The 22,705-nt window shown below is 45.9% G+C and overlaps 1 protein-coding gene across 2 annotated transcripts in view; it reads left to right on the top strand.

Moving 5' to 3' along the window:
• Positions 1–20,700, top strand: part of LOC115458821 (tyrosine-protein phosphatase non-receptor type 13-like) — a 90,191-nt gene extending 69,491 nt beyond the window's left edge. For both annotated transcript variants that reach the window (XM_030188633.1, XM_030188635.1), the window contains exons 9-11: positions 3,396–3,611; positions 9,444–9,506; positions 19,762–20,700. In XM_030188633.1, coding sequence (XP_030044493.1) covers positions 3,396–3,611; positions 9,444–9,506; positions 19,762–19,842 — 360 coding nt within the window. In that variant the 3' untranslated portion in view covers positions 19,843–20,700. The remainder of the gene's footprint in view (positions 1–3,395; positions 3,612–9,443; positions 9,507–19,761) is intronic.
• Positions 20,701–22,705: the final 2,005 nt, after the last annotated feature.

The following is a 22,705-nucleotide window of genomic DNA, read 5'->3' as shown; positions in this document are numbered from 1 at the left end:
TGCAACACCTCCCCGCACCCCCCCCAAAACACCCCCCCCCCCCAAGCCACCCACCGTCGCGTTGCTTTGCCGGCGGGGGACCCGAAACCCCGCCAGCAGAAGTCCTGTGTTGTCTGCTGAGTCTCACTCCAACGATCTTCGGCGTTGCTGCTAGCCTGTGCAGGCAGGGCTTCTGTGCGTCTGACGTCCTGCACGTGCAGGACGTCAGGCGCACAGAACCCCGCCCTGCACAGGCTAGCAACGCCAAAGATCGCTGGAGTGAGACTCAGCAGACAACACAGGACTTCTGCTGGCGGGATTTTGGGTCACCCACCAGCAAAACTATGCGACGGTGGGTTGCGATGGCGACGGTGGGTGGGATGGAGGCGGGTGGGTGCATCGTGCTGAGGAGGCGCTTCATTCCTTCCTTCTTCTTCTTCAAAGCAGGACCCCCCCACACACAAAACTGAACTATACCACACACACACACACACACTCACTCACTCACTCTCTCTCTCATCTGGCAGTGGTTACTGAACCCCCCCCCCCCCCCACACACACACACACACACACAAACACACTCTCACATCTGCCAGTGCTTCTGGAAACTCCTGCCCCCCCCCCCCCCCCACACTCACTCATCTGGCAGTGGTTACTGAACCCCACACACACACACACACTCACTCTCGTTTGGCCACAGTTCCTCAACGCCCCCCCCCCCCCCCCCCACCACACACACTCTCTCTTTCTCATCTGGCAGCGCTTCCTGAAATCCCTGCCCCCCCCCCCCACACACACACACACACTCACTCACTAATCTGGCAGCCGTTCCTGAACCCCCCCCCCACACACACACACATTTACTCACTCTCATATGGCAGCGCTTCCTGACCCCCCCCCCCCCCACACACACACACACACACTCTCTCTCATCTGGCAGTGCTTCCTGAACCCCCCCCCCCCCCCCCCCCACACACACACACACACACTCACTCTCATCTGGCAATGCTTAATAAACCGCCCCCCCCACACACACACTCACTCACTCATCTGGCAGCACTTCCAGAACCCCCACACCCCTCTTCTTCCAAGCTGAACCCCCCCCCCCCCCCCCCCAACATACCCACACAACACACACACCCTCTCTCTCATCTGGCAGCACTTCATGAAACCCCATACACACACACACTCACTCACTCACTCTCTCTCTCTCAACTGGCAGCACTTCCTGACCCCCCCCCCCCCACACACACACACACACACACTCACTCTCTCTCATCTGGCAGCGCTTCCTGAAACCCCATACACACACACACACTCACTCTCTCATCTGGCAGCGCTTCCTGAAACCCCATACACACACACACTCACTCTCATCTGGCAGCGCTTCCTGAACCCCCTGCCCTCCTCCCCCCCCCCCCCCCCCAACACTCACACACTGTCATCTGGCATCGCTTCCTGAACCCCCCCCCCCCCCCCCCCCCCCCACACACACACACACACTCACTCTCTCACTCACATCTGGTAGCGCTTCCTGAACCCTCCGCACCCCTCTTCTTCCAAACTGAACCCCCCCCCAACACATCCCCCCACCCCACCCCCAACACACACACTCTCTCTCTCTCTCCCTCCTCCAGCACACCAATTGCTTGGGTGCAGTGGCGGGAATCTCAGACAACAGAGAGGGGGGGGCCTGACACCAGAGAGAGAGAGAGAGGAAGGGAAGTATCTCTGTCACACACACACTCTCTCTCACACATACAATGTCTTTCTGACTCTCACTCTCACACACTCTGTCTCACACTGTATCACATTCACTCTCTATGTGTCACACAGTCACTCACACAAAGAATCTGTGTCTCACACACACTCTCTCGCACACACACACACTCTCTCTCACACTGTGCCTCACATACGCACTTGCACACACTCTCATTCTCACACACACACTCTGACAGACACACTCACACCCAGACTCACACTCTCTCTCTCTCTCTCTCTCTCACACACACTCACTCTCACATACACTCTCCCAAACATACACACTCCAAGGAAAACCTTGCTAGCGCCAGTTTCATTTGTGTCAGAAACGGGCCTTTTTTACTAGTATATATATAAATAAATTTTTCTCTCTCAATAGATAGAAATATATATACACACACAGAGAAGTAAATTTTCACTGTTTTGAGGGTATATTTAAATTATTGATGCTGCCCATATGTATGCAGGGGAGCAGGTCTTCTAACCATGTAAAAACATTTAATTATTTTCTGCTCATGCTCTAATTTAAGAATAGGGCTTTTTATTTGTCGTGGAGTACAATGATTGCCTGTTTAACATTTTGTACACTTTAATTTCTATTGGCTATTGTATTAAGAGGCTCATTTTCAAAACAGAAAAAGTCCAAAAAAAATGGCACAAAGCTGCAGATGGAAATGTCCAAATCGCTATTTTCAAAACATATTTTAAAGATGTTTTTCTATGCATCTGCAATGCGTCCAAATCAAAAGGGGGTATGCTGGGGGCGGGATTTGGACATTCCCACAACTTGGAGGTTTTTCTGCCATAATGGAACAAAGCAAAAACATCCAGGGCTAAAAGTTAAATATTTTGGTCTGGACCTATTTTAATAATGACAGTATGTCATAAAAAGGTGCCCTAAATGGCCAGATGACCACTGAAGGGATTAAGGCATGTCCCCCCCCCCCTCCCTTTACTCCCCCAGTGGTCACTTACCCCTTCCCACCACCTAAAGATGTGAAAGAAACAGTACATACCAGTCCCTGGAGTAGCCTACTGGTCAATGCAGTACACTGTAGAGAAGGGAAACCATTTCCCACTCTAACTGTTACATTTGTGGTGGAAAGTGTGAGCTCTCCAAAACACAACAAAAACCTACTGTACCCATATATAGGTGACACCTGCAGACATAAGGGCAAATGTAATGGTGTACAGTTGGGTACAGTAGGTTTCTGAGGGCTCATCATACAATATAAAGGAGTAATGGTGAGATGCGTACCTGAGACCTTTTATGTGAAGTCCACAGCAGTTCCCCCCTAGGGTGCCCCCCAGATGTCCCAATGGCTTTTTTTTTTTTTTTTTTTTGCATTTTTCCATTTGATGTATATAATATATTTTTAAATAGTCACAAAAGAAAAATGCATTGAACACAAAATGTCAAAAAAGTTCTAGGAAATGGACATTTTTGAAACAAAAAGATGTTTTTCAGTTTTGAAAATGGCTATGTTCACCACTTGATTTTGGATGTTTTCTGCAAAACGTCCAAAGTTGGATTTAGATATCATATCAAAAATGCCCCTCCATGTATGGTAATGTAGTGCATGTTAACGTTATCAACATTCAGTTAATATGTTTGCCTTATTCCATTTATTTGTTCTCTATTTTATATTCTTAAGACGGGTGAACTGCGACATATTATACACCTGAATTTCACTGCCTGGCCTGATCATGACACACCTTCTCATCCAGAGCAACTACTGACCTTTATTTCTTACATGAGGCATATCTACAAATCAGGTCCCATCATTACTCACTGCAGTGCAGGCATTGGACGCTCAGGGACACTCATATGTATAGATGCAATGCTGGGGCTTATCAACCGGGATCTTCATGTAAGTTGCAAATTAGTAAATATGAATCAAAAGGTTTCTTTGAATGACTTTATTATTATAGCATGAGGGACTTTACATTTTGTGTGTTAGGATTGTGTCCAGATTCTGAGGGTTCTATGGTGATGGAGTGTGTTGGGTGTCCTAATGGTGTAGTGAATTTGGTGTGGGTGGTGTGTATGGTGGATTGTACGAGTTTGATTCTCCAAGGACAAGTAGACTTTCTTATTCTCACAAGTGAGTAGACACCGATCCACGTTGCCCAGTCCGGCAAACATGCCATAGAAAAAACTAGAGCTTTAAGGAACACAAGCTGTGCCTCACCACGCATGCGTGAGTGCCTTCCCGCCTGCTGTGCAAACACAACTGCCTCAGTTTCACTTTTTCCATGTGAGGAGCAGCTGCTTTTTGTGGTTCTCGCACGCCGTTTAAGTGCCTTTTTGGCAGTTTTCTACCCCACTTTGTTTTTCTTTGTTAAAAAAAAAAGCCCTCTAATATTCAGGGTTCGTTTTCAACTGCCCCAAGTGCCATCTCTGCCCTGTTCAATAATTAGAGTTCATAGGAGCCCTTCTCAGCATGCAGACGGTTCGAGCCTATCTCCTGGAGATGTGAACAGACAATCTTGGTTCAGAACTTCGCAGCAGGCCACAGCTCAGCAGATGTTGAGATTGTTGGGCCACATGGCTTCCACAGTATATGTTATACCCATGGCACGCCTGCACATGAGATCATCTCAGTGGACCCTAACTTCTCAGTGATATCATGCCACGGGAGGCCTAGAAGATGCCATCCAAGTGTCCCTGGAGCTTGAACGCTCTCTTCAGTGGTGGACAATTAAATTCCTTATCCACAAAAATTGCTGACGACGGATGCATCTCTCCTGGGATGGGGAGCTCTTGTAGATGGGCTTCACACGCAAGGAACTTGGTCCCTCCAGGAAACAAATCTTCAGATCAATCTCCTGGAGCTTCTGGCAATCTAGAATGCTCTAAAGGCTTTCAGAGATCGGCTGTCTTGTCAAATTATTCTAGTTCAAACAGACAATCAGGTTGCAAGGTATTTCACCAACAAGCGGGGGGGCACTGGATCTCGCCCTTTGTGTCAGGAAGTCGTCCAGTTATGGCATTGGGCTCGCCGACATGGCATGTTTCTCCAAGCCACTTATCTGGCGAGTGTAAACAACTGGCTGACAGGCTGAGCAGGATAATGCAACCACATGAGTGGTCTCTAATATGGGTGTAGCACACAAGATCATCTGAGTGTGGGGCACCTCCTTGATTGATCTTTTTACCATTCAGATCAACCACAAGGTCCCTCAGTTCTGTTCCAGGCTTTAGGCCCATGGCAGGCTAGCGTCAGATGCCTTCTTTCTAGATTGGGGGACAGGCCTTCTCTATGCGTATCTTCCAATACCTCTAGTGGGAAAGACTTTGTTGAAACTCAAGCAAGATTGTGGAACCATGATTCTGATCGCGCCATACTGGCCGCAGCAGATATAGTACCCTCTTCTTCTGGAATTGTCCTCCAAAGAACCGTGAAGATTAGAGTGTTTTCCGACCCTCATCACTCAGAACGAGTGGTCGCTTCTACATTCCAACCTCCATTCTCTGGCTCTTGCAGCTTGGATGTTGAGAGCTTAGAATTTGCTTCCTTGGGTCTTTCGGAGGGTGTCTTCCAAGTCTTGCTGGCTTCCAGGAAAGATTCCACTAAGAGGTGTTGTTCTTTTAAATGGAGGAGGTTTGCTGTCTGGTGTGACAGCAAGGCAATAGATTCCCTCTTTCTTACACAGACCCTGCTTGAATACCTTCTACACTTAGAGTTTGGTCTCAAGACCAACTCCGTAAGGGTTCACCTTAGTGCAATTAGTGCTTATCATCAGCGTGTAGGAGGTAAGCCTATCTGTGGACAGCCTTTAGCTTTTCGCTTCATGAGAGGTTTGCTTTTGTCAAAGCCCCCTGTCAAACCTCCACCAGTGTCATGGGATCTCAACATCGTTCTCACCCAGCTGATGAAAACTCCTTTTGAGCCACTGAATTCCTGCCATCTGAAGTACTTGACCTGGAAGGTTGTTTTCTTGGTGGCTGTTACTTCAGCTCGTAGGGTCAGTGAGCTTCAGGCCTTAGTGGTGGATGCACCTTATACTAATTTTCATCAAAATAGAGTAGTCCTCCACATGCACCCTAGATTCCTGCCAAAGCTGGTGTCAAGAGTTCCATCTGAATCAGTTGATTATCTGCCAGCATTCTTTCTCTGACCTCGTGCCCATCCTGGCGAAAGCAGCTTGCACACCTTTGACTGCAAGAGCGCGTTGGCCTTTTACATGGAGCTGACGAAGCCCTACAGACAGTCCACCCAGCATTTTGTTTCTTTTGATCCCAACAAGATGGTGGTCACCATTGGGAAGCGCACCATTTCTAGCAGATTGCAGTTCCTTCACATGCCCAGGCTGGGCTGGCTTTCGAGGGTCACGTCACGGCTCATAATGTCAAAGCCATGGCCGCATCGGTAGCCTATTTGGGGTCAGCCTCCACTGAAGAAATTTTCAAGACTGTCTTCAGTCCACACATTCACATCACACTACTGCCTTGAGCAGGATACCTGATATGACAATCGGTTTGGGCAGACAGTGTTGCAGAATCTGTTTGGGGTCTAGAATTCAACTCCACCCTCCTAGGCCCATTTTATTCTGTTCCAGGCTGCACTCTCATTCAGATTGTATATGGTTTCAGGTTAATCTGTGTCATGTCCTCGCCATTGTGAGTCCTAATTGACCAATGTTTGTTGTTTTCGGTGAGCCTGGATGCTAGGGATTCCCCACTTGTGAGAAGATACAGTGGTGGAAATAAATATTTGATCCCTTGCTGATTTTGTAAGTTTGCCTACTGACAAAGACATGAGCAGCCCATAATTGAAGGGTAGGTTATTGGTAACAGTGAGAGATAGCACATCACAAATTAAATCCGGAAAATCACATTGTGGAAAGTATATGAATTTATTTGCATTCTGCAGAGGGAAATAAGTATTTGATCCCCCACCAACCAGTAAGAGATCTGGCCCCTACAGACCAGCATGACAGACAGCTGTCGGCAATGGTCACCTGTATGAAAGACACCTGTCCACAGACTCAGTGAATCAGTCAGACTCTAACCTCTACAAAATGGCCAAGAGCAAGGAGCTGTCTAAGGATGTCAGGGACAAGATCATACACCTGCACAAGGCTGGAATGGGCTACAAAACCATCAGTAAGACGCTGGGCGAGAAGGAGACAACTGTTGGTGCCATAGTAAGAAAATGGAAGAAGTACAAAATGACTGTCAATCGACAAAGATCTGGGGCTCCACGCAAAATCTCACCTCGTGGGGTATCCTTGATCATGAGGAAGGTTAGAAATCAGCCTACAACTACAAGGGGGGAACTTGTCAATGATCTCAAGGCAGCTGGGACCACTGTCACCACGAAAACCATTGGTAACACATTACGACATAACGGATTGCAATCCTGCAGTGCCCGCAAGGTCCCCCTGCTCCGGAAGGCACATGTGACGGCCCGTCTGAAGTTTGCCAGTGAACACCTGGATGATGCCGAGAGTGATTGGGAGAAGGTGCTGTGGTCAGATGAGACAAAAATTGAGCTCTTTGGCATGAACTCAACTCGCCGTGTTTGGAGGAAGAGAAATGCTGCCTATGACCCAAAGAACACCGTCCCCACTGTCAAGCATGGAGGTGGAAATGTTATGTTTTGGGGGTGTTTCTCTGCTAAGGGCACAGGACTACTTCACCGCATCAATGGGAGAATGGATGGGGCCATGTACCGTACAATTCTGAGTGACAACCTCCTTCCCTCCGCCAGGGCCTTAAAAATGGGTCGTGGCTGGGTCTTCCAGCACAACAATGACCCAAAACATACAGCCAAGGCAACAAAGGAGTGGCTCAGGAAGAAGCACATTAGGGTCATGGAGTGGCCTAGCCAGTCACCAGACCTTAATCCCACTGAAAACTTATGGAGGGAGCTGAAGCTGCGAGTTGCCAAGCGACAGCCCAGAACTCTTAATGATTTAGAGATGATCTGCAAAGAGGAGTGGACCAAAATTTCTCCTGACATGTGTGCAAACCTCATCATCAACTACAGAAGACGTCTGACCGCTGTGCTTGCCAACAAGGGTTTTGCCACCAAGTATTAGGTCTTGTTTGCCAGAGGGATCAAATACTTATTTCCCTCTGCAGAATGCAAATAAATTCATATACTTTCCACAATGTGATTTTCCGGATTTAATTTGTGATGTGCTATCTCTCACTGTTACCAATAACCTACCCTTCAATTATGGGCTGCTCATGTCTTTGTCAGTGGGCAAACTTACAAAATCAGCAAGGGATCAAATACTTATTTCCACCACTGTAGAAGCCTTCTTGTCCTCGGAGAAAGCAGCAGGCTTCATATTCTCAGAATCCCTCCCACCTTCCCTTGTAGTTGTCTCCTTGGTTATTTTTACTTTAGTATTAAACTGAGGACACTACATTCACGTGACAGGTGGGAAGGCACTCATGCATGCACGGCTCATACTCTACAAAGTTCTCTTTTTTACTATGGCAAATGCCAGATGGGGTGACGTGGATCGGCATCACCCACTTGTGAGAATATGAAGCCTGCTGGCCTTGGAGAATACCTGCTACAGGTAAGTATCTTCGCTTTCCTGGTTTCTGGGTAAACCTAGTCCATTCTGCATAAACTAATGGGTAGATATTCAGAACAATTTAACTGGCTAAGAGAAGCTCCTGCCCAATTAAATCACAGTGAGCATGCCACGCCAGATTTTCAGTGGTACAGTAGCTGGTCACCAGGGCAGCTCAAGATAGTGTGCTGCTTGAGGCGAAGGATGAGATGGCTTCTCTTTGAAGGTACCAAAAAGGGATGACTCCCTCAGAACTCTTAACAGAGAACAAGACAGGGAGGTTACCTGACTCGAAGCTCTGTTCAGGCAGTTGCCGAAGGGAAAAAAGAGCACAACTTATATTCCTAGGCTCTATATTAGAAAAATAAAAACTCTCCGAACACTGGTTATACTCAGAAAAATTGCTACAGTTAAATTATGTAGTCTGGAACGTCAGTATAAAAATAGTGATCGCATCTCAAAAAAGGTATAGCCGAATTAGAAAAGGTACAGAGGAGGGCATCACTTTGTTCTTATGTTCCTTTAGGATCTTACTAAGTCAAGTCACTTCTGTCATCTAAGTGGCAGTATCTTCATACCCCGCCTCCCCATCCCCCAACCAATAGCTATGTCTGTTTTCCCCTCTTATCCCCCCCTTTCCCTTTCAACTGCTCAACCAGTTTTCGCTTACCCCCCAAGTTAGCCACCCCCCTACACCCCACCTAATCAGCCATCCATATTCCCTAGCCAGCAATGCCCCTCTTCCCCCTCCCTCAGACTTCATCCAGTTACCTGTGTCTCTCATCTTGTTGGCTGTGGTAGTGGATGCCACTGCTAGTTTGCCATTGTGTGATTCTCTTTGAGCTTGTGCCACTCTGTGCCCAAGCTACTGTGCTGGTCTTACAGTCTCACTAGACTTGAGACTATAAGACCAGAGTGAGAGTTCAAGCACCATGTGGATGAAATTCACTATGTGAGAGAACTAGCCATAAAGAAATAATTGGTTCCAATAGCAGCAGGGCATGAAAATACAAAATGCCACAGTCAGATTTCTGGAAGAGTTATGGGCTTGTGTGGAAATCGTGTAGTTATGTATTCCAAAGTCTAAGCCAGATATCTACAAAAACGTTTTTCTCAAATTCAGCATACCTGTAGTTAAGATTTGTGTTTTTTGTTTAATTTTGCAGTTTGACATCTCAGACTTGGTGCGCACAATGAGGCTTCAACGGCATGGGATGGTTCAGACAGAGGTATGTATTTGTGGTTACTGAGATCTCATGCTAATGAGAAATCTGTGGCATCATATATATCGGTGTTTAAAAGTTTTCACTGATTGTATATCTTCCTTTTTGACTACACAAAGATTAACACTACTTTCACTTTAACATTTATTTATTTGATACACTGCCTATCAGTATTTGAATGTCCCAATAGTTTACAAATTTAAAAAAAGATGATAAAAACCAAAAAAATTATTCACACAGCAAGGGAAAACAACCAGAACAAGGTAAACATGCTTGGAAGGCCTAGGTTACATAGTAGACAGTACAAATAAAGCAACTAAGTAAAATAAACTAGGCACTGCTATTGTTCACATTCCGTACTCACTGTGCACTTAACTGTGAACTCACTGTGCATTTTACTGTGAACTCTAGAAGTGAGACCCAATCATTTTGGTCATAAGTACATAAGCATAAGCACTGCCACGCTGGGAAAAGACCAAAGGTCCATCAAGCCCAGCACTCTGTCTCTGACAGCGGCCAATCCAGGCCCCAAGAACCTGGCAAAAACCCAAAATTTAATAACGATCAATGGACTTTTCCTTCAGGAATCTGTCCAGACCCCCTTTAAACTCGCTCTTCTTTAAGCCTTTTCTAATTCCGCTATATCTCCTTTGAGGTATGGCGATCAGAATTGAATGCAATATTCAAGGTGAGGATGCACCATGGAGCGATACAGAGGTATAATATTCTTGGTCTTATTTTGCATCCCTTTTCTAATAACTGCTAGCATCCAGTTTATTTATTTATTTGTGACATTTATGTCCCGCATTATCCCAAACAAGTCCCCGCAGGCCTCCACTATTCACCCTCCTCTATTGAGAAAAATGGCCATGTACCCCTACTCTCTGTCTGTCCAATAACTAATCCACAGAAGGACTATCCCATGACTTTTTAATTTTCTCAGGAGGCTCTCATGAGGATCTTTATGACTAGCTTTCTGAAAATCTAGATACACTACATCAACTGGCTCACTTTTATCCACATGTTTATTTATGCCTTCAAAGAAATGAAGCAAATTGGTGAGGCAAGACTTCCCTTGGCTGAACCTATGCTGATTCTGTCCCATTAAACCATGTTTGCCTATGTATTCTATAACTTTATTCTTTATAGTAGTTTCCACTACTTTGCCCAGTACTGAAGTCAGGCATATCGGTCTGTAATTTCCTGGATCACCCCTGGAACCTTTTTTAAAAATAGACCACCCTCCAATCTTCAGGTACTGTTGACGATTTTAATGACAGGTTACAGATAGCTAACAACAGATCATCAATTTCATGTTTGAGTTCTTTCAGTACCCTGGGGTGTATACCATCCGGCCCAGATGATTTATCACTCTTTAACTTGTCGATTTAGCTCAGTACGTCTTCCAGGTTTACAGAGATTTCTTTCAGTTCCTCCGCATCGTCACCCATGAAAACTATTTCTGGTACAGATAGATCTCTTACATCTTCTTCTGTAAATTTCTGTAAAGACAGAAGCAAAGAATTCATTCAATCTCTCCGCTATGGCCTTGTCCTCCCTGAGTGCTCCTTTTGCTCCTTCATGATCTAATGGACCCATGGATTCCATCAAAGGCTTTCTGCTTCTGATGTACCTGAAAAAGGTGTTACTATGATTTTTTTTTGTCTCTGTGGCAACTTCTGTTCATATTCTTTTGTAGACTTCTTTATCAATGCTTTGCATCTAACTTGACTGTGCTTATGTTGCTTCTTTTTTCTTCTTTCAGATTCTTTTTCCATGCACTTTAGGCGCTAATAGCCTCTTTCACTTCACCTTACCATGCTGGCTGTCATTTGCTCTTCTTTCTACTTTTGTTAATACATAGAATATATGTAGTCTGGACTTCCACGATGGTATTTTTAAACAACATCCACACCTGATTTAAAGTCCTGACCTTTGCAGCTGACCCTTTTAGCTTCTTTTTAACCAGTTAACTCATTTTGTCGTAGTCACCCTTTCAAAAAATAAATGCTGCTATAGTAGATTTCCTTAGTGACTTCACTCCAGATAGCTTAGATTTGATCATGTTGTAATCACTGTTCCCAGAGGATTCAACACCGTTACCTCTCATACCATGCCCTGCATTCCACTAAGGACTACATCTAAAATAGCTCCACCTCTTGTCAGTTCTTAGACCTGTTGCTCCAAGAAGCAGTCATTCAATACATCTAAACATTTTACCTCCCTAGTGCTCCCTGATGTAACATTTATCCAGTCAATATTGGAGTAATTGAAATTACCTATTATAATGTTGCCCAATTTGCCAGCTTTCCTAATTTCTGTAAACATTTCTTCATCTGTCTGTTCTTTCTGTCCTGGTGGATGATAGTACAGCCCTACTAGTATACTCTTTCTCTTCACACATGGAATTTCAGTCCACAAGGAATCTGCTATCTGTTTTATGTAGAATATTTATTTTGTTTGACTCAATTCCCTCTTTAACATATAGCTCAACCCCCCTCCCCCCTCCAATTTGATTTACTCTAACATTGCAATATAATTTGTACCCTGATAACACTGTCCCATTGATTGTCCTCCTACCACCAAGTCTCTGAGATGCATATTATATCCACCTCTTCATTTAGTACTATATACTCCAACTCTCTCATCTTATTTTTTAGGCTTCTAGCATTTGTATACAGACACGTCAAGTTATGTTTTTTCCCTTGCACCTACAGGCTGCTTTGAAGCCGACGGTGATAATTTGCATCCTTTACTCTGTTCTCCCATTAAACACTCCCGGCTTTTTTTCACCATTATTGAAACCTCTCTTTTGGGATTCCCTAAAGATCCTGTTTCAATAGTATCCTTCAAGGATACTCCACACCGAACCATAAATGCACAGGAGCTGACCTCTTTCAATTGAAAGGAAATTCTGGAACGATGGGCATAGGATGGACTTGAAAGGGATAGACTTTGGAGTAATCTAAGTAAATACTTCTTTATGAAAAGAGTGGTGAATGTGGTGAATGGCTTGGTAGTAGAAGTGGTAGAGATAAACTGTATCTGAATTCAAAAAAGCATAGGACAAGCACAGAGAGGATCTCTAAAGGAAAAGAAAGGGGTATTAGAGGCTAGTATATGATATGGATGGGTAGACTGGATAGGCCACATGGACTTTATCTGCTGCCATTTTCTGTGGGGGGGGGGGTTGTTGTTGTTGTTTTCATTAACTTTGCCCCAGTGATATGCATTTTGAAGTGTAACATACTGTAACAGTGGATTTGCATATCTATCCAATACTTCTCCGAGGACAAGCAGGCTCCATATTCTTACGTGTGGGTCGTCATCCATGATGGCCCAGGAGACCTGAACTTTTCTTTAGAAAAAAACTAGAAGTTTGTAGAGTGCTCGCCCGCGCGGGCCTGAGCGCACCACGCATGCGCAAGCCGCTTCCCGGCCACGACGTGAGCGTGACTGAACTAGTTTCTTTTCTTCCACGCTTGAGGAGAGTTGGTTTTCAGCTGCTCTCCTTCGTTTAGCTCAGGAGACCGTGCTTTTTGCGTTTTACGCGCCCCTTTTCTTCTTTTTTTATTCTTTTCTCGTTCAGAATTTTTAAAAAAAAGTTACTTTTCCTCTATTTTCTAGTTTTTTCTTCCAGCTTGAAAGTTTCCTTTCTTTTTCCGTTTGCGGCCGCGTTTTTTCCCCCTTTTTTTTATTGTGTCCTTTCCTTTGGCTCAATCGAGCCGTTTAATTTCGAGGACGCTATTTTTCTGCCCATGTCATCGAGGACTCCCAGTGGCTTCAAACGCTGTACTTGCTGCAACCGGACCATCTCGAGTACCGACCTCCACGCGTGGTGCCTTCAGTGTCTTGGGCCCGATCATCTTCCGGCTGCTTGTAAGCTGTGCAAGTTGATGAAAAAGAGGACCCAGGTAGCTTGAGAGGCTCAGCACGAGCGGCTTTTTCCGGATTGGTCCGGTCCTTCAACGTCTGCATCGAGATCGGTACAGAGGTCGGCGGCGTTGACGTCGAGGGAAGCAGCATCGAGAGTTCAGTTAATGGCTGCCGAGAGACCACTTAGAGCTGGGAGCAGCGAGGCATCGAGTGGGTCTCCACCCGTCTCGAGGCCTACTGCTATGCAGGCCCCCCGGGACCGACTGTTGTCGGACCCGGACCCGAGGAGGCATGAGGATTCCACGTTCTCATCGGTACAGAGGAGTGTCGATGACGGGTGTCGAGCGAAGGATAAGAAGCATCGCCATCGATCTCCTTCCAGACAAGGTACTGAGAGCTCCGGGGAGCCGAGGGAGTTGGCACCCGAGAAGCGTCAACGCCGGGAGGACTGCTCACCCTCCATTCAAGAGGTGCAGATGCATCGGTTGTCCGGCAGCCTGGTACCGGCTCTCGACCCCCTCAGATTCTGTCTCCGACTCCTGCACCGGCCCCACAGCCTTTTTCGATGGCAGGTCTCGATGAGCATCTCCGGGCCATTCTTCCAGAAATTCTGGAAGGACTGCTCCGTCCATCTGCTTCGGTACCGGGCGTGCTTGTGCCTCCTGTACCTACTGCTGAGACGGCGTCTGGCCCATCTCCTGTGAGGAGGTCCCCGCCCTCAGTACCACTTGCGGTATCGGAGCTGGTTGCCACCGGGGTTGACTCTCCCTCGACGTCGGTGGAGGAAGCTTCGCCGCAGTCCAGGCAGGGGTCGACTTCTCGACATCCCCCACGAGGACGTCGATCCTCGAAGTTGAGACAGGCTCGGGTTTGGGCTGCTCTTCGAGAGCTTCTGTCCGATACCGAAGAGGAGCACTCATGGGGAGAGGAAGAAAACCCCAGGTATTTTTCTGAAGAAGACTCCCAGGGGCTTCCTTCTGATCCTACTCCGCCTATTGAAGTTAGACAATCTCCACCTGAGAGTCTTACTTTTTCATCTTTTGTGCGGGAAATGGAGGCTGTGGAGGAGCCCAGGGCTGAGATGTTTGAGGTCCTGGATTATCCTTCTCCGCCTGCAGAGGTTGCAACAGCCCCCCTGCACAATACAATCAGGGATGTGATGTTGCGGAATTGGTCTTGCCCTCTCTCTAATTCAGTTGTCAACAAGAAGTCCGAGTCTCAGTACAGAGTCCATGGTGAGCCTGTGATGGTGAAGGCCCAACTTCCTCACAATTCTATGATGGTGGACTCTGCTCTCAGAAGAGCCAAGAGTACTAGAGACTATGCCTTGGAGCCCCTGGGCAGAGAGTCTAGGACCTTGGATTCTTTTGGGAGGCGTATGTATCAGGCTGGAATGCTCGCCGCCAGGATTCAAACATACCAGCTGTTCACCAGCATTCACTTACGGAACTCGGTTAAGCAACTGTCCAGTTTAGTGGAAGCTCTTCCTCCGGAGCTTGCTGAACCTTTTCACCAGGTTGTCAGGCAGCAGAAGGCGTGTTGCAAATTCCTGGCCAGGGGGGCTTACAACACTTTTGATGCCGCAGCCCAAGTAGCTGCTCAGGGTATCGTGATGTGCAGACTCTCCTGGCTGCGTTCTTGGACCTGGATCAGAAGACCCAGCAGCGAATGGCGGATGTTCCTTGCTTGGGGGATAATCTTTTTGGAGAGAAGGTTGAGGATATGGTTGATACCCTCAAGAAGTATCATGATGCAATGGATTCTCTCTCCCGCCTTCTGCTACTACCTCATCCACTAGGAGGATTTTTGGAGGGAGAAGGAGTGCTCCCTATTCCTATAATAGTCGTAGGTACACTCCTACCTTTCGACAGCCTGTTCAAGCTCGCTTCCAGCAGGCTCGCTCTCGTCAGCGGCATGCACCTAAGGCCCCTCCGGCTCCCCAGCAAAAGCAAGGGATGGGTTTTTGACTGGCTCCAGAGCAGCATAGATGGGCTTTTGACTGGCTCCAGAGCAGCATAGCCGTGGAAATATCCACAATTCCAGGAATAACGTGTATAGAATGTTTGTACGTTTGGGAAGCTTGCCAGGTGCCCTTGGCCTGGATTAGCCGCTGTCGTGGACAGGATGCGGGGATCGATGGACCCTTGGTTTTTCCCAGTGTGGCATTACTTATGTACTTATAAAAGTATCCATGCCGGACGATCTACCTGTTGGGGGGAGGTTGATATTTTTTCACCAAAGGTGGCCTCTTATAACCTCCGACAGGTGGGTTCTTCAAATAGTCTGGTTAGGATACACTCTCAATCTGGAATCAAAACCTCCAAATTGCCCGCCGGGAGCTCAATCCTTCAGCTCCCAGCACAAGCAGGTACTTGCAGAGGAACTCTCCACCCTTCTAAAGGCCAATGCGGTCGAACCCGTTCCACCAGGGGAAGAAGGGCTGGGATTCTATTCCAGGTACTTCCTTATGCAAAAGAAAACAGGGGGGATGCGTCCCATCCTAGACCTAAGGGCCCTGAACAAATTCCTAGTCCGAGAAAAGTTCAGGATGCTTTCCCTGGGCACTCTTCTTCCCATGATTCAGGAAAACGATTGGCTATGCTCTCTAGACTTAAAAGACGCCTACACACACATCTCGGTGCTCCCAAATCGACTGGGAACTCAGCATTTCAGTACTGTGTACTACCCTTTGGTCTAGCATCTGCGCCCAGGGTCTTTACAAAGTGTTTGGCAGTTGTTGCAGCATCGGTTGGCAGACTGGGAGTGCATGTGTTCCCTTATCTCAACGATTGGCTGGTAAAAAACACCTCAGAGGCAGGAGTTCTATGATCCATGCAGATTACTACTCAACTGCTCGAGCTGCTGGGGTTTGTCATAAATTATCCCAAGTCCCACCTGATTCCAGTACAGAAGTTGGAATTCATAGGAGCTCTGTTGGACACAAGGATGTCTTGAGCTTATCTTCCCCAGGCAAGGGCAGACAATCTTCTGGCCTTAGCTCGAACATCTCAATAGATCACAGCTCGGCAGATGTTGAGGCTTCTGGGCCACATGGCCTCCACAGTTCATGTGCCTCCCATGGCACGTCTTCTACTACTACTACTACTTGACATTTCTAAAGCGCTACTAGGGTTACGCAGCGCTGTACAATTTAACATAGAAGGACAGTCCCTGCTCAAGGAGCTTACAATCTAAAGGACAAATGTACAGTCAGTCAAATTGGGGCAGCCTAGATTTCCTGACAGGTATAAAGGTTACATATGAGATCAGCTCAATGGACCCTAGCTTCCCAGTGGTGTCAGGCTACAGGGGATCTAGAGGATGTCATCCATCTTTCCACCGATTTTTGCAATTCCCTACAGTGGTGGACCATTCGCTCCAATCTGACCTTGGGACATCCATTCCAAATTCCTCAGCCACAAAAAGTGCTGACGACGGATGCATCCCTCCTGGGGTGGGGAGCTCATGTAGATGGGCTTCGCACTCAAGGAGTTTGTTCTTTTCAGGAAACACGTCTTCAGATCAACCTCCTGGAATTATGAGCAATCTGGAATGCTCTAAAGGCTTTCAGAGACTAGATGTCCAATCAAATTATCCTAATTCAGACAGACAACCAGGTTGCGATGTATTACACCAACAAGCAGGGGGCACCGGATCTCGCCCTCTGTGTCAGGAAGCCGTCAGGATGTGGCTTTGGGTGCGCCAGCACAGCATGTTTCTTCAAGCCACGTATCTGGCAGGCGTAAACAGTCTGGCCGACAGGTTGAGCAAGATAATGCAACCTCACAAGTGGTCACTGAACATGGACGTTGTCCGCAAGATCTTCCGAGCGTGGGGCACCCCCTCGGTGGATCTTTTTGCCACTCAGACCAATCACAAGGTCCCTCAATTCTGTTCCAGGCTTCAGGCCCAAGACAGACTCGCATCAGATGCTTTTCTCCTACATTGGGGGGCAGGCCTTCTATATGCGTATTTTCCCATACCTCTAGTAGGGCCCATACCTCTAGTAGGGAAGACTCTGCTGAAACTCAGGCAAGATCGAGGAACCATGATTCTGATAGCAGCTTTCTGGCCCCTTCAGATCTGGTTTCCTCTTCTTCTGGACTTGTCCTCCGAAGAACGGTGGAGATTGGAGTGTTTTCCGACCCTCAGAACGAGGGGTCGCTTCTACATCCCAACCTCCAGTGTCTGGCTGTCACGGCCTGGATGTTGAGAACTTTAGATGTTGCCTCTTTAGGCCTTTCAGAGGGTGTCTCCCGAGTCTTGCTTGCTTCCAGGAAAGATTCCACGAAAAGGAGTTATTCTTTTAAATGGAGGAGGTTTGCCGTTTGGTGTGACAGCAAGGCCCTAGATCATTTTTCTTCTCCTAAACGGTCCCTGCTTGAATACCTTCTGCACTTATCAGAGTCTGGTCTTAATTCGGTAAGAGTTCATCTTAGTGCAGTCAGTGCTTATCATCAACGTGTGGAAGGTCAGCCTATCTCTGGACAGCCTTTAGTAGTTCGCTTGATGAGAGGTTTGCTTTTGTCAAAGCCCCCTGTCAAACCTCCACCAGTGTCATGGGATCTCAATGTCGTTCTCAACCAGCTGATGAAACCTCCTTTTGAGCCACTGAATTCCTGCCATCTGAAGTACTTGACCTGGAAGGTCATTTTCTTGGTGGCTGTTACTTCAGCTCATAGAGTCAGTGAGCTCCAGGCCCTGATAGTCCTTGCTCCATATATTAAATTCCATCATAACAGAGTAGTTCTCCGCACTCATCCTAAGTTCTTGCCGAAGGTGGTGTCAGAGTTCCATCTAAACCAGTCAATCATCTTGCCAACATTTTTTCCCCGCCCACATACCCGCCCTGGTGAGGACAGGTTGCACACCTTAGACTGTAAGAGAACATTGGCCTTTTACGTGGAGCAGACAAAGCCCATCAGACAATCCGCCCAGCTGTTTGTTTCTTTTGATCCCAACAGGATGGGAGTTGCCATCAGAAAACGCACCGTTTCCAATTGGCTAGCAGATTGCATTTCCTTCACTTATACCCAAGCTAGGCTGACTTTGGAGGGCCATGTCACGGCTCACAATGTTAGAGCCATGGCTGCGTCAGTGGCTCACTTGAAGTCAGCCTCCATTGAAGAGATTTGCAAGGCTGCAACGTGGTCATCAGTCCACACATTCACATCTCACTACTTCCTTCATCAGGATACCCGACGCGATAGTTGTTTTGGGCAGTCGGTGCTGCAGAATCTGTTTGGGGTTTAGAATCCAACTCCACCCTCCTAGGCCCATTTATGTTCTGTTCCAGGCTGCACTCTCACTTAGTTGTGTTTGTTTTCAGTCAATCTCAGTTATGTCCTCGCCGTTGTGAGGCCCAATTGACCAATGTTCATTGTTTTGAGGGAGCCTGGGAGAAAATGAAGATACTTACCTGTAGCAGGTATTCTCCGAGGACAGCAGGCTCCATATTCTTACAACCCTCCCTCCTCCCCGTTGGAGTTGTCTGCTTTTATCTCCTTTGCTTTCTATATAACTAGTTCAGTCACACTGACGTCGCGGGCAGGAAGCAGCATGCGCGGTGCGCTCGGGCCCGCGTGGCGAGCACTCTACAAACTTCTAGTTTTTTCTAAAGAAAAGTTCCGGTCTCCTGGGCCGTCGTGGATGACGACCCACACGTAAGAATATGGAGCCTGCTGTCCTTGGAGAATACCTGATACAAGTAAGTATCTTCATTATATTCATGGGGAATACCTTGAAATTTGGTTTATGATCCTTGTAGACTGAGGTTGCCCAATCATCCCCTGATATACAGAAGCTGAGAAAGATTAGAAAGAAGATTGTTTGATCCCAGGCTGATTCACACCCATATTAAAGTGACCATTTGTGTTCTGGTTTTCTCTCCCTACAGGGACTATATATTTTAGAACAAGTTCCAGTTTATTCTAAAACCACTCTGTATTTCTGACACCGGAAATGGCTTTCGCCATCACGGTACTATGTAAGCCACATTGAGCCTGCAAATAGATGGGAAAATGTAGGATACAAATGCAACAAATAAATAAATAAATATGTTTGTCCTGTAAGGAATGTCATTTATTTATTTATTTACTTATTTAGATTTTGCTCACACCTTTTTCAGTAGTAGCTCAAGGTGAGTTACATTCAGGTACTCTGGATATTTTTCTGTCCCAGGAGGGCTCACAATTTAAGTTTGTACCTGAGTCAACAGAGGGTTAAGTGGTGTATATATATATATATATATATATATATATATGTGTGTGTGTGTGTGTGTGGGTGTGTAAAATGTGCTTTGATTGTACCACAGAAAGACAGTATGTCAAATCCATACCACTTTACCTTTGCCTTTAAGTTTGTTTTGTTGTTTTTATCCTTATAGGAACAATATATTTTCTGCTATCAAGTAATCCTGTACGTGCTAAAACGTCTCCAAGCTGAAGAAAAGCAGAAAAACAACTAGCATTCACTGTGCTTTTTTATTTAACAGGAAAGTAAAATGGGGAAGAAGATGGGGTGGAGGTGGCATTTGTTCCTTTTCTAATGATTATTTCTGGGCTCTGTTTTCAAAAGAATTTTTTCCCATTTTGTCTGTATGGTAAAACTCTTCTGAGCATAGCTCCCCCTGTCAGTTTTTGTATGTATAACCTCTCTGTTATATCAGACTGTCTCTATCATGCTCATCAGTTTAAAGACAAATATATGAAGGGAAGTCAGTAAATGAGGTGAAGTTTTACTCTTCTGATAGTATACTTCACCTTGAGTCCCCCTCAAATATAATTTGCCCAAAATAGTGTGTGTGGGGGGGGGGGAGGGTTTGTTATTTTGCCACTAAATATTAAATCCACATTTTTTGGCAGATTCTATATTCCTCTATATACATAATAGGTATAAATACATAGAAGCACTATAATTCAAACAGAGGGAATTCATGTAATAATGTCAAGAATTTTCTATTTGCTTTGAAGTCACAGGGTGGGAGAAGGGGGAAATGATGATGACAGTATTTTATTGTGGTGGACTTTGCTACAGGGACACATTAGTGTATTTTAAAATGTTAGCTTTGTCTACAGCAGAGATCTTTTTCTCCTCAGTATTTTTGTAACGTATAGCAGTTTTATAGGGGATACTTGAAACCAGTATTTAAAGTTCTACAGATGGCTGTTTGCATAGGACATGAAAATGGTGAACGTTTATTGTAATTATCGCAGTTTATAATATTAACTTTATAGAAATCCATGTACATATTTATATACTTTTACAAAAGAAATGAATTGCTGGATGCTATAAAATTAATTGGGCATTTCCGCTCTACTTTGTAAATAAAAGTATACTTTTGACTGAATGGTCGTGTTTTCCTCCTATTTTGGATGCTGCTATTATAACCAACTTCTGAAGTACAGGTACGCAGATCTGAGGAAATTATCATTGTCATTTTTGAACTCATTTCCTATAGTTTTTGTGTGTAATATTAACAGTGTATATAGTACATAGTGCTGTACAAAATAGTAGGCCAGCATTTAGGCATAGACAACATAGGCAACTGCCTCCAGTGCCATATTTTAAATAGGCATTGAAGCACTGCCGCCACTATGCCTGTATCTGGATGTAACACTCAGGGCCAGTCTTAGCAATTGTGGGGCCCTGTACAGACCAGTTCAGTGGGGCCCCCTGTGCCCTTCCCCCCACCATAAGCCATAATTTATCAGAGGAGGTTTAGAGCTCTCAGAACCCCACCTCAGCCTGTACCTTGATGTGAATTCACCACGTTTCAGTAGAGAGCGGCAGACAGCAGCAGCAATTTTCATCCCACCCTTGCGGAAGCAGGAAGTGACATCAAAAGGGGGCAGGACGCAGCAGCGAGGAGGCTCTGGGCTCGGCAGCTGACGGGATATGAATGCTCTCTACTGAAATGTGAATGCACATTAAGGTACGGAGCAGGGAGGTGTTCCGAGACAGGAGGACAGATGTGGCAGAGATGCGGGGGCCCTATGCAACCGCCCTTGTCGCCCCAGCCTAAGACCAGCCTTGATAATACAATTCTGCACAGTAGGGTTGGCTAGCATCACTGCAGTATCACCACATAGGAATTTCAGCACAGGACCTGCCAACCCTCATGCTGTCAAGGCCCTGTGGTATCCCATACCCGGCATAGATTTCCAGGGAGACAGCAAGCCCATGTAAGGGATGAGACTGAGTGCCACAGAGCTGCTCAGCACACAAGAGCTGGAAGACCCTGTGCTGAATTTTCTTTGTGGAAATGCTTCTCTAGTGCTGGCTGATCTTACGCTACAAGACAGCAGCAAAGCAGCCGGGAACATTGGGAGAGAGGAGGATCTGAGCAAGGGCATCCACAAATCAAATCCAGCCCTGACTGAAAACCAATAAAATGAAACAAAAATAAAGTGCATGACTCATATTAGTTATACGGTATGTATACAGATTTCCTTGTCTTAAAAATATATAAAGTAAGTGGCAAGAAGAAAACATATGGAAGATAAAAGAGTAGGTAATAGTTACCTGAACGATGTGGTGGTAGGACAAGGATGAAAAAGAATAGTAATATTATTATCACAGACTGCTGTATTTCTGGAGTAGTTTTACCATGTTTTTGTGCTCACTAGGAATAGTACCTGAGTATAACTCACCTTCAGTTAATCTAATCTAAATATTAAGTATCATCACACTGGGGACAAATACAAGCTGCTACAGTTCAGTCCAAAATTAACTGCATGTATATTTAAGCTGGTACTAATCGCAATCAAAATAACTACAGTAATTCAGTTGTGAAATTGCCACTTTGATTAAGATCAGTTATTCCAAGATCATCCTAGATTAATTTCGCTATTATCCAGTAGAATGTGGATGGATAATTTCATACAAGAATCAACGTGCAAGATAAGGACTTCATTGAAAATCCTACAAGACTTTTGTATGGTTTTGACCTCCAAAGAAAGGTTTGGTGTTCCTTAAATCACTTTAGAACTCCAGTGCTCCAACTTCAGGTGCTCTTGCCCTTCTCAGGCTTGATTAAATAGTTGGCAGTAGGCAGATGACATTACCAGAGAGGGTGAGACCTTCCCATGCAGATCTTCCTCCTGCATCCCTCCAAAGTCAGGTGTCCCCAGCAAGGTTCCCTGAGCACAATCCGCTGCTCAGCACTCTGTCTTCAATCTGTTCTTATTTTGACTGACATGAGATCTCAAATGGCATATGGATGTTTATTAGTTGTTTATTACTCATTTGTTTGGTGCATACCAGATGTATTCCGTTCTATACAGAAACATATGGAGTAATTTGAGCCCTTCCGAGCAAAAGCAGACCAT

The sequence above is a fragment of the Microcaecilia unicolor genome, unplaced genomic scaffold (assembly GCF_901765095.1).
Source record: "Microcaecilia unicolor unplaced genomic scaffold, aMicUni1.1, whole genome shotgun sequence".
NCBI classification, from domain to species: Eukaryota; Metazoa; Chordata; class Amphibia; order Gymnophiona; family Siphonopidae; genus Microcaecilia; species Microcaecilia unicolor.
The sequence above is the reverse complement of the archived record's forward strand: the minus strand, read 5'-3'. Positions and strand labels throughout refer to the sequence as shown.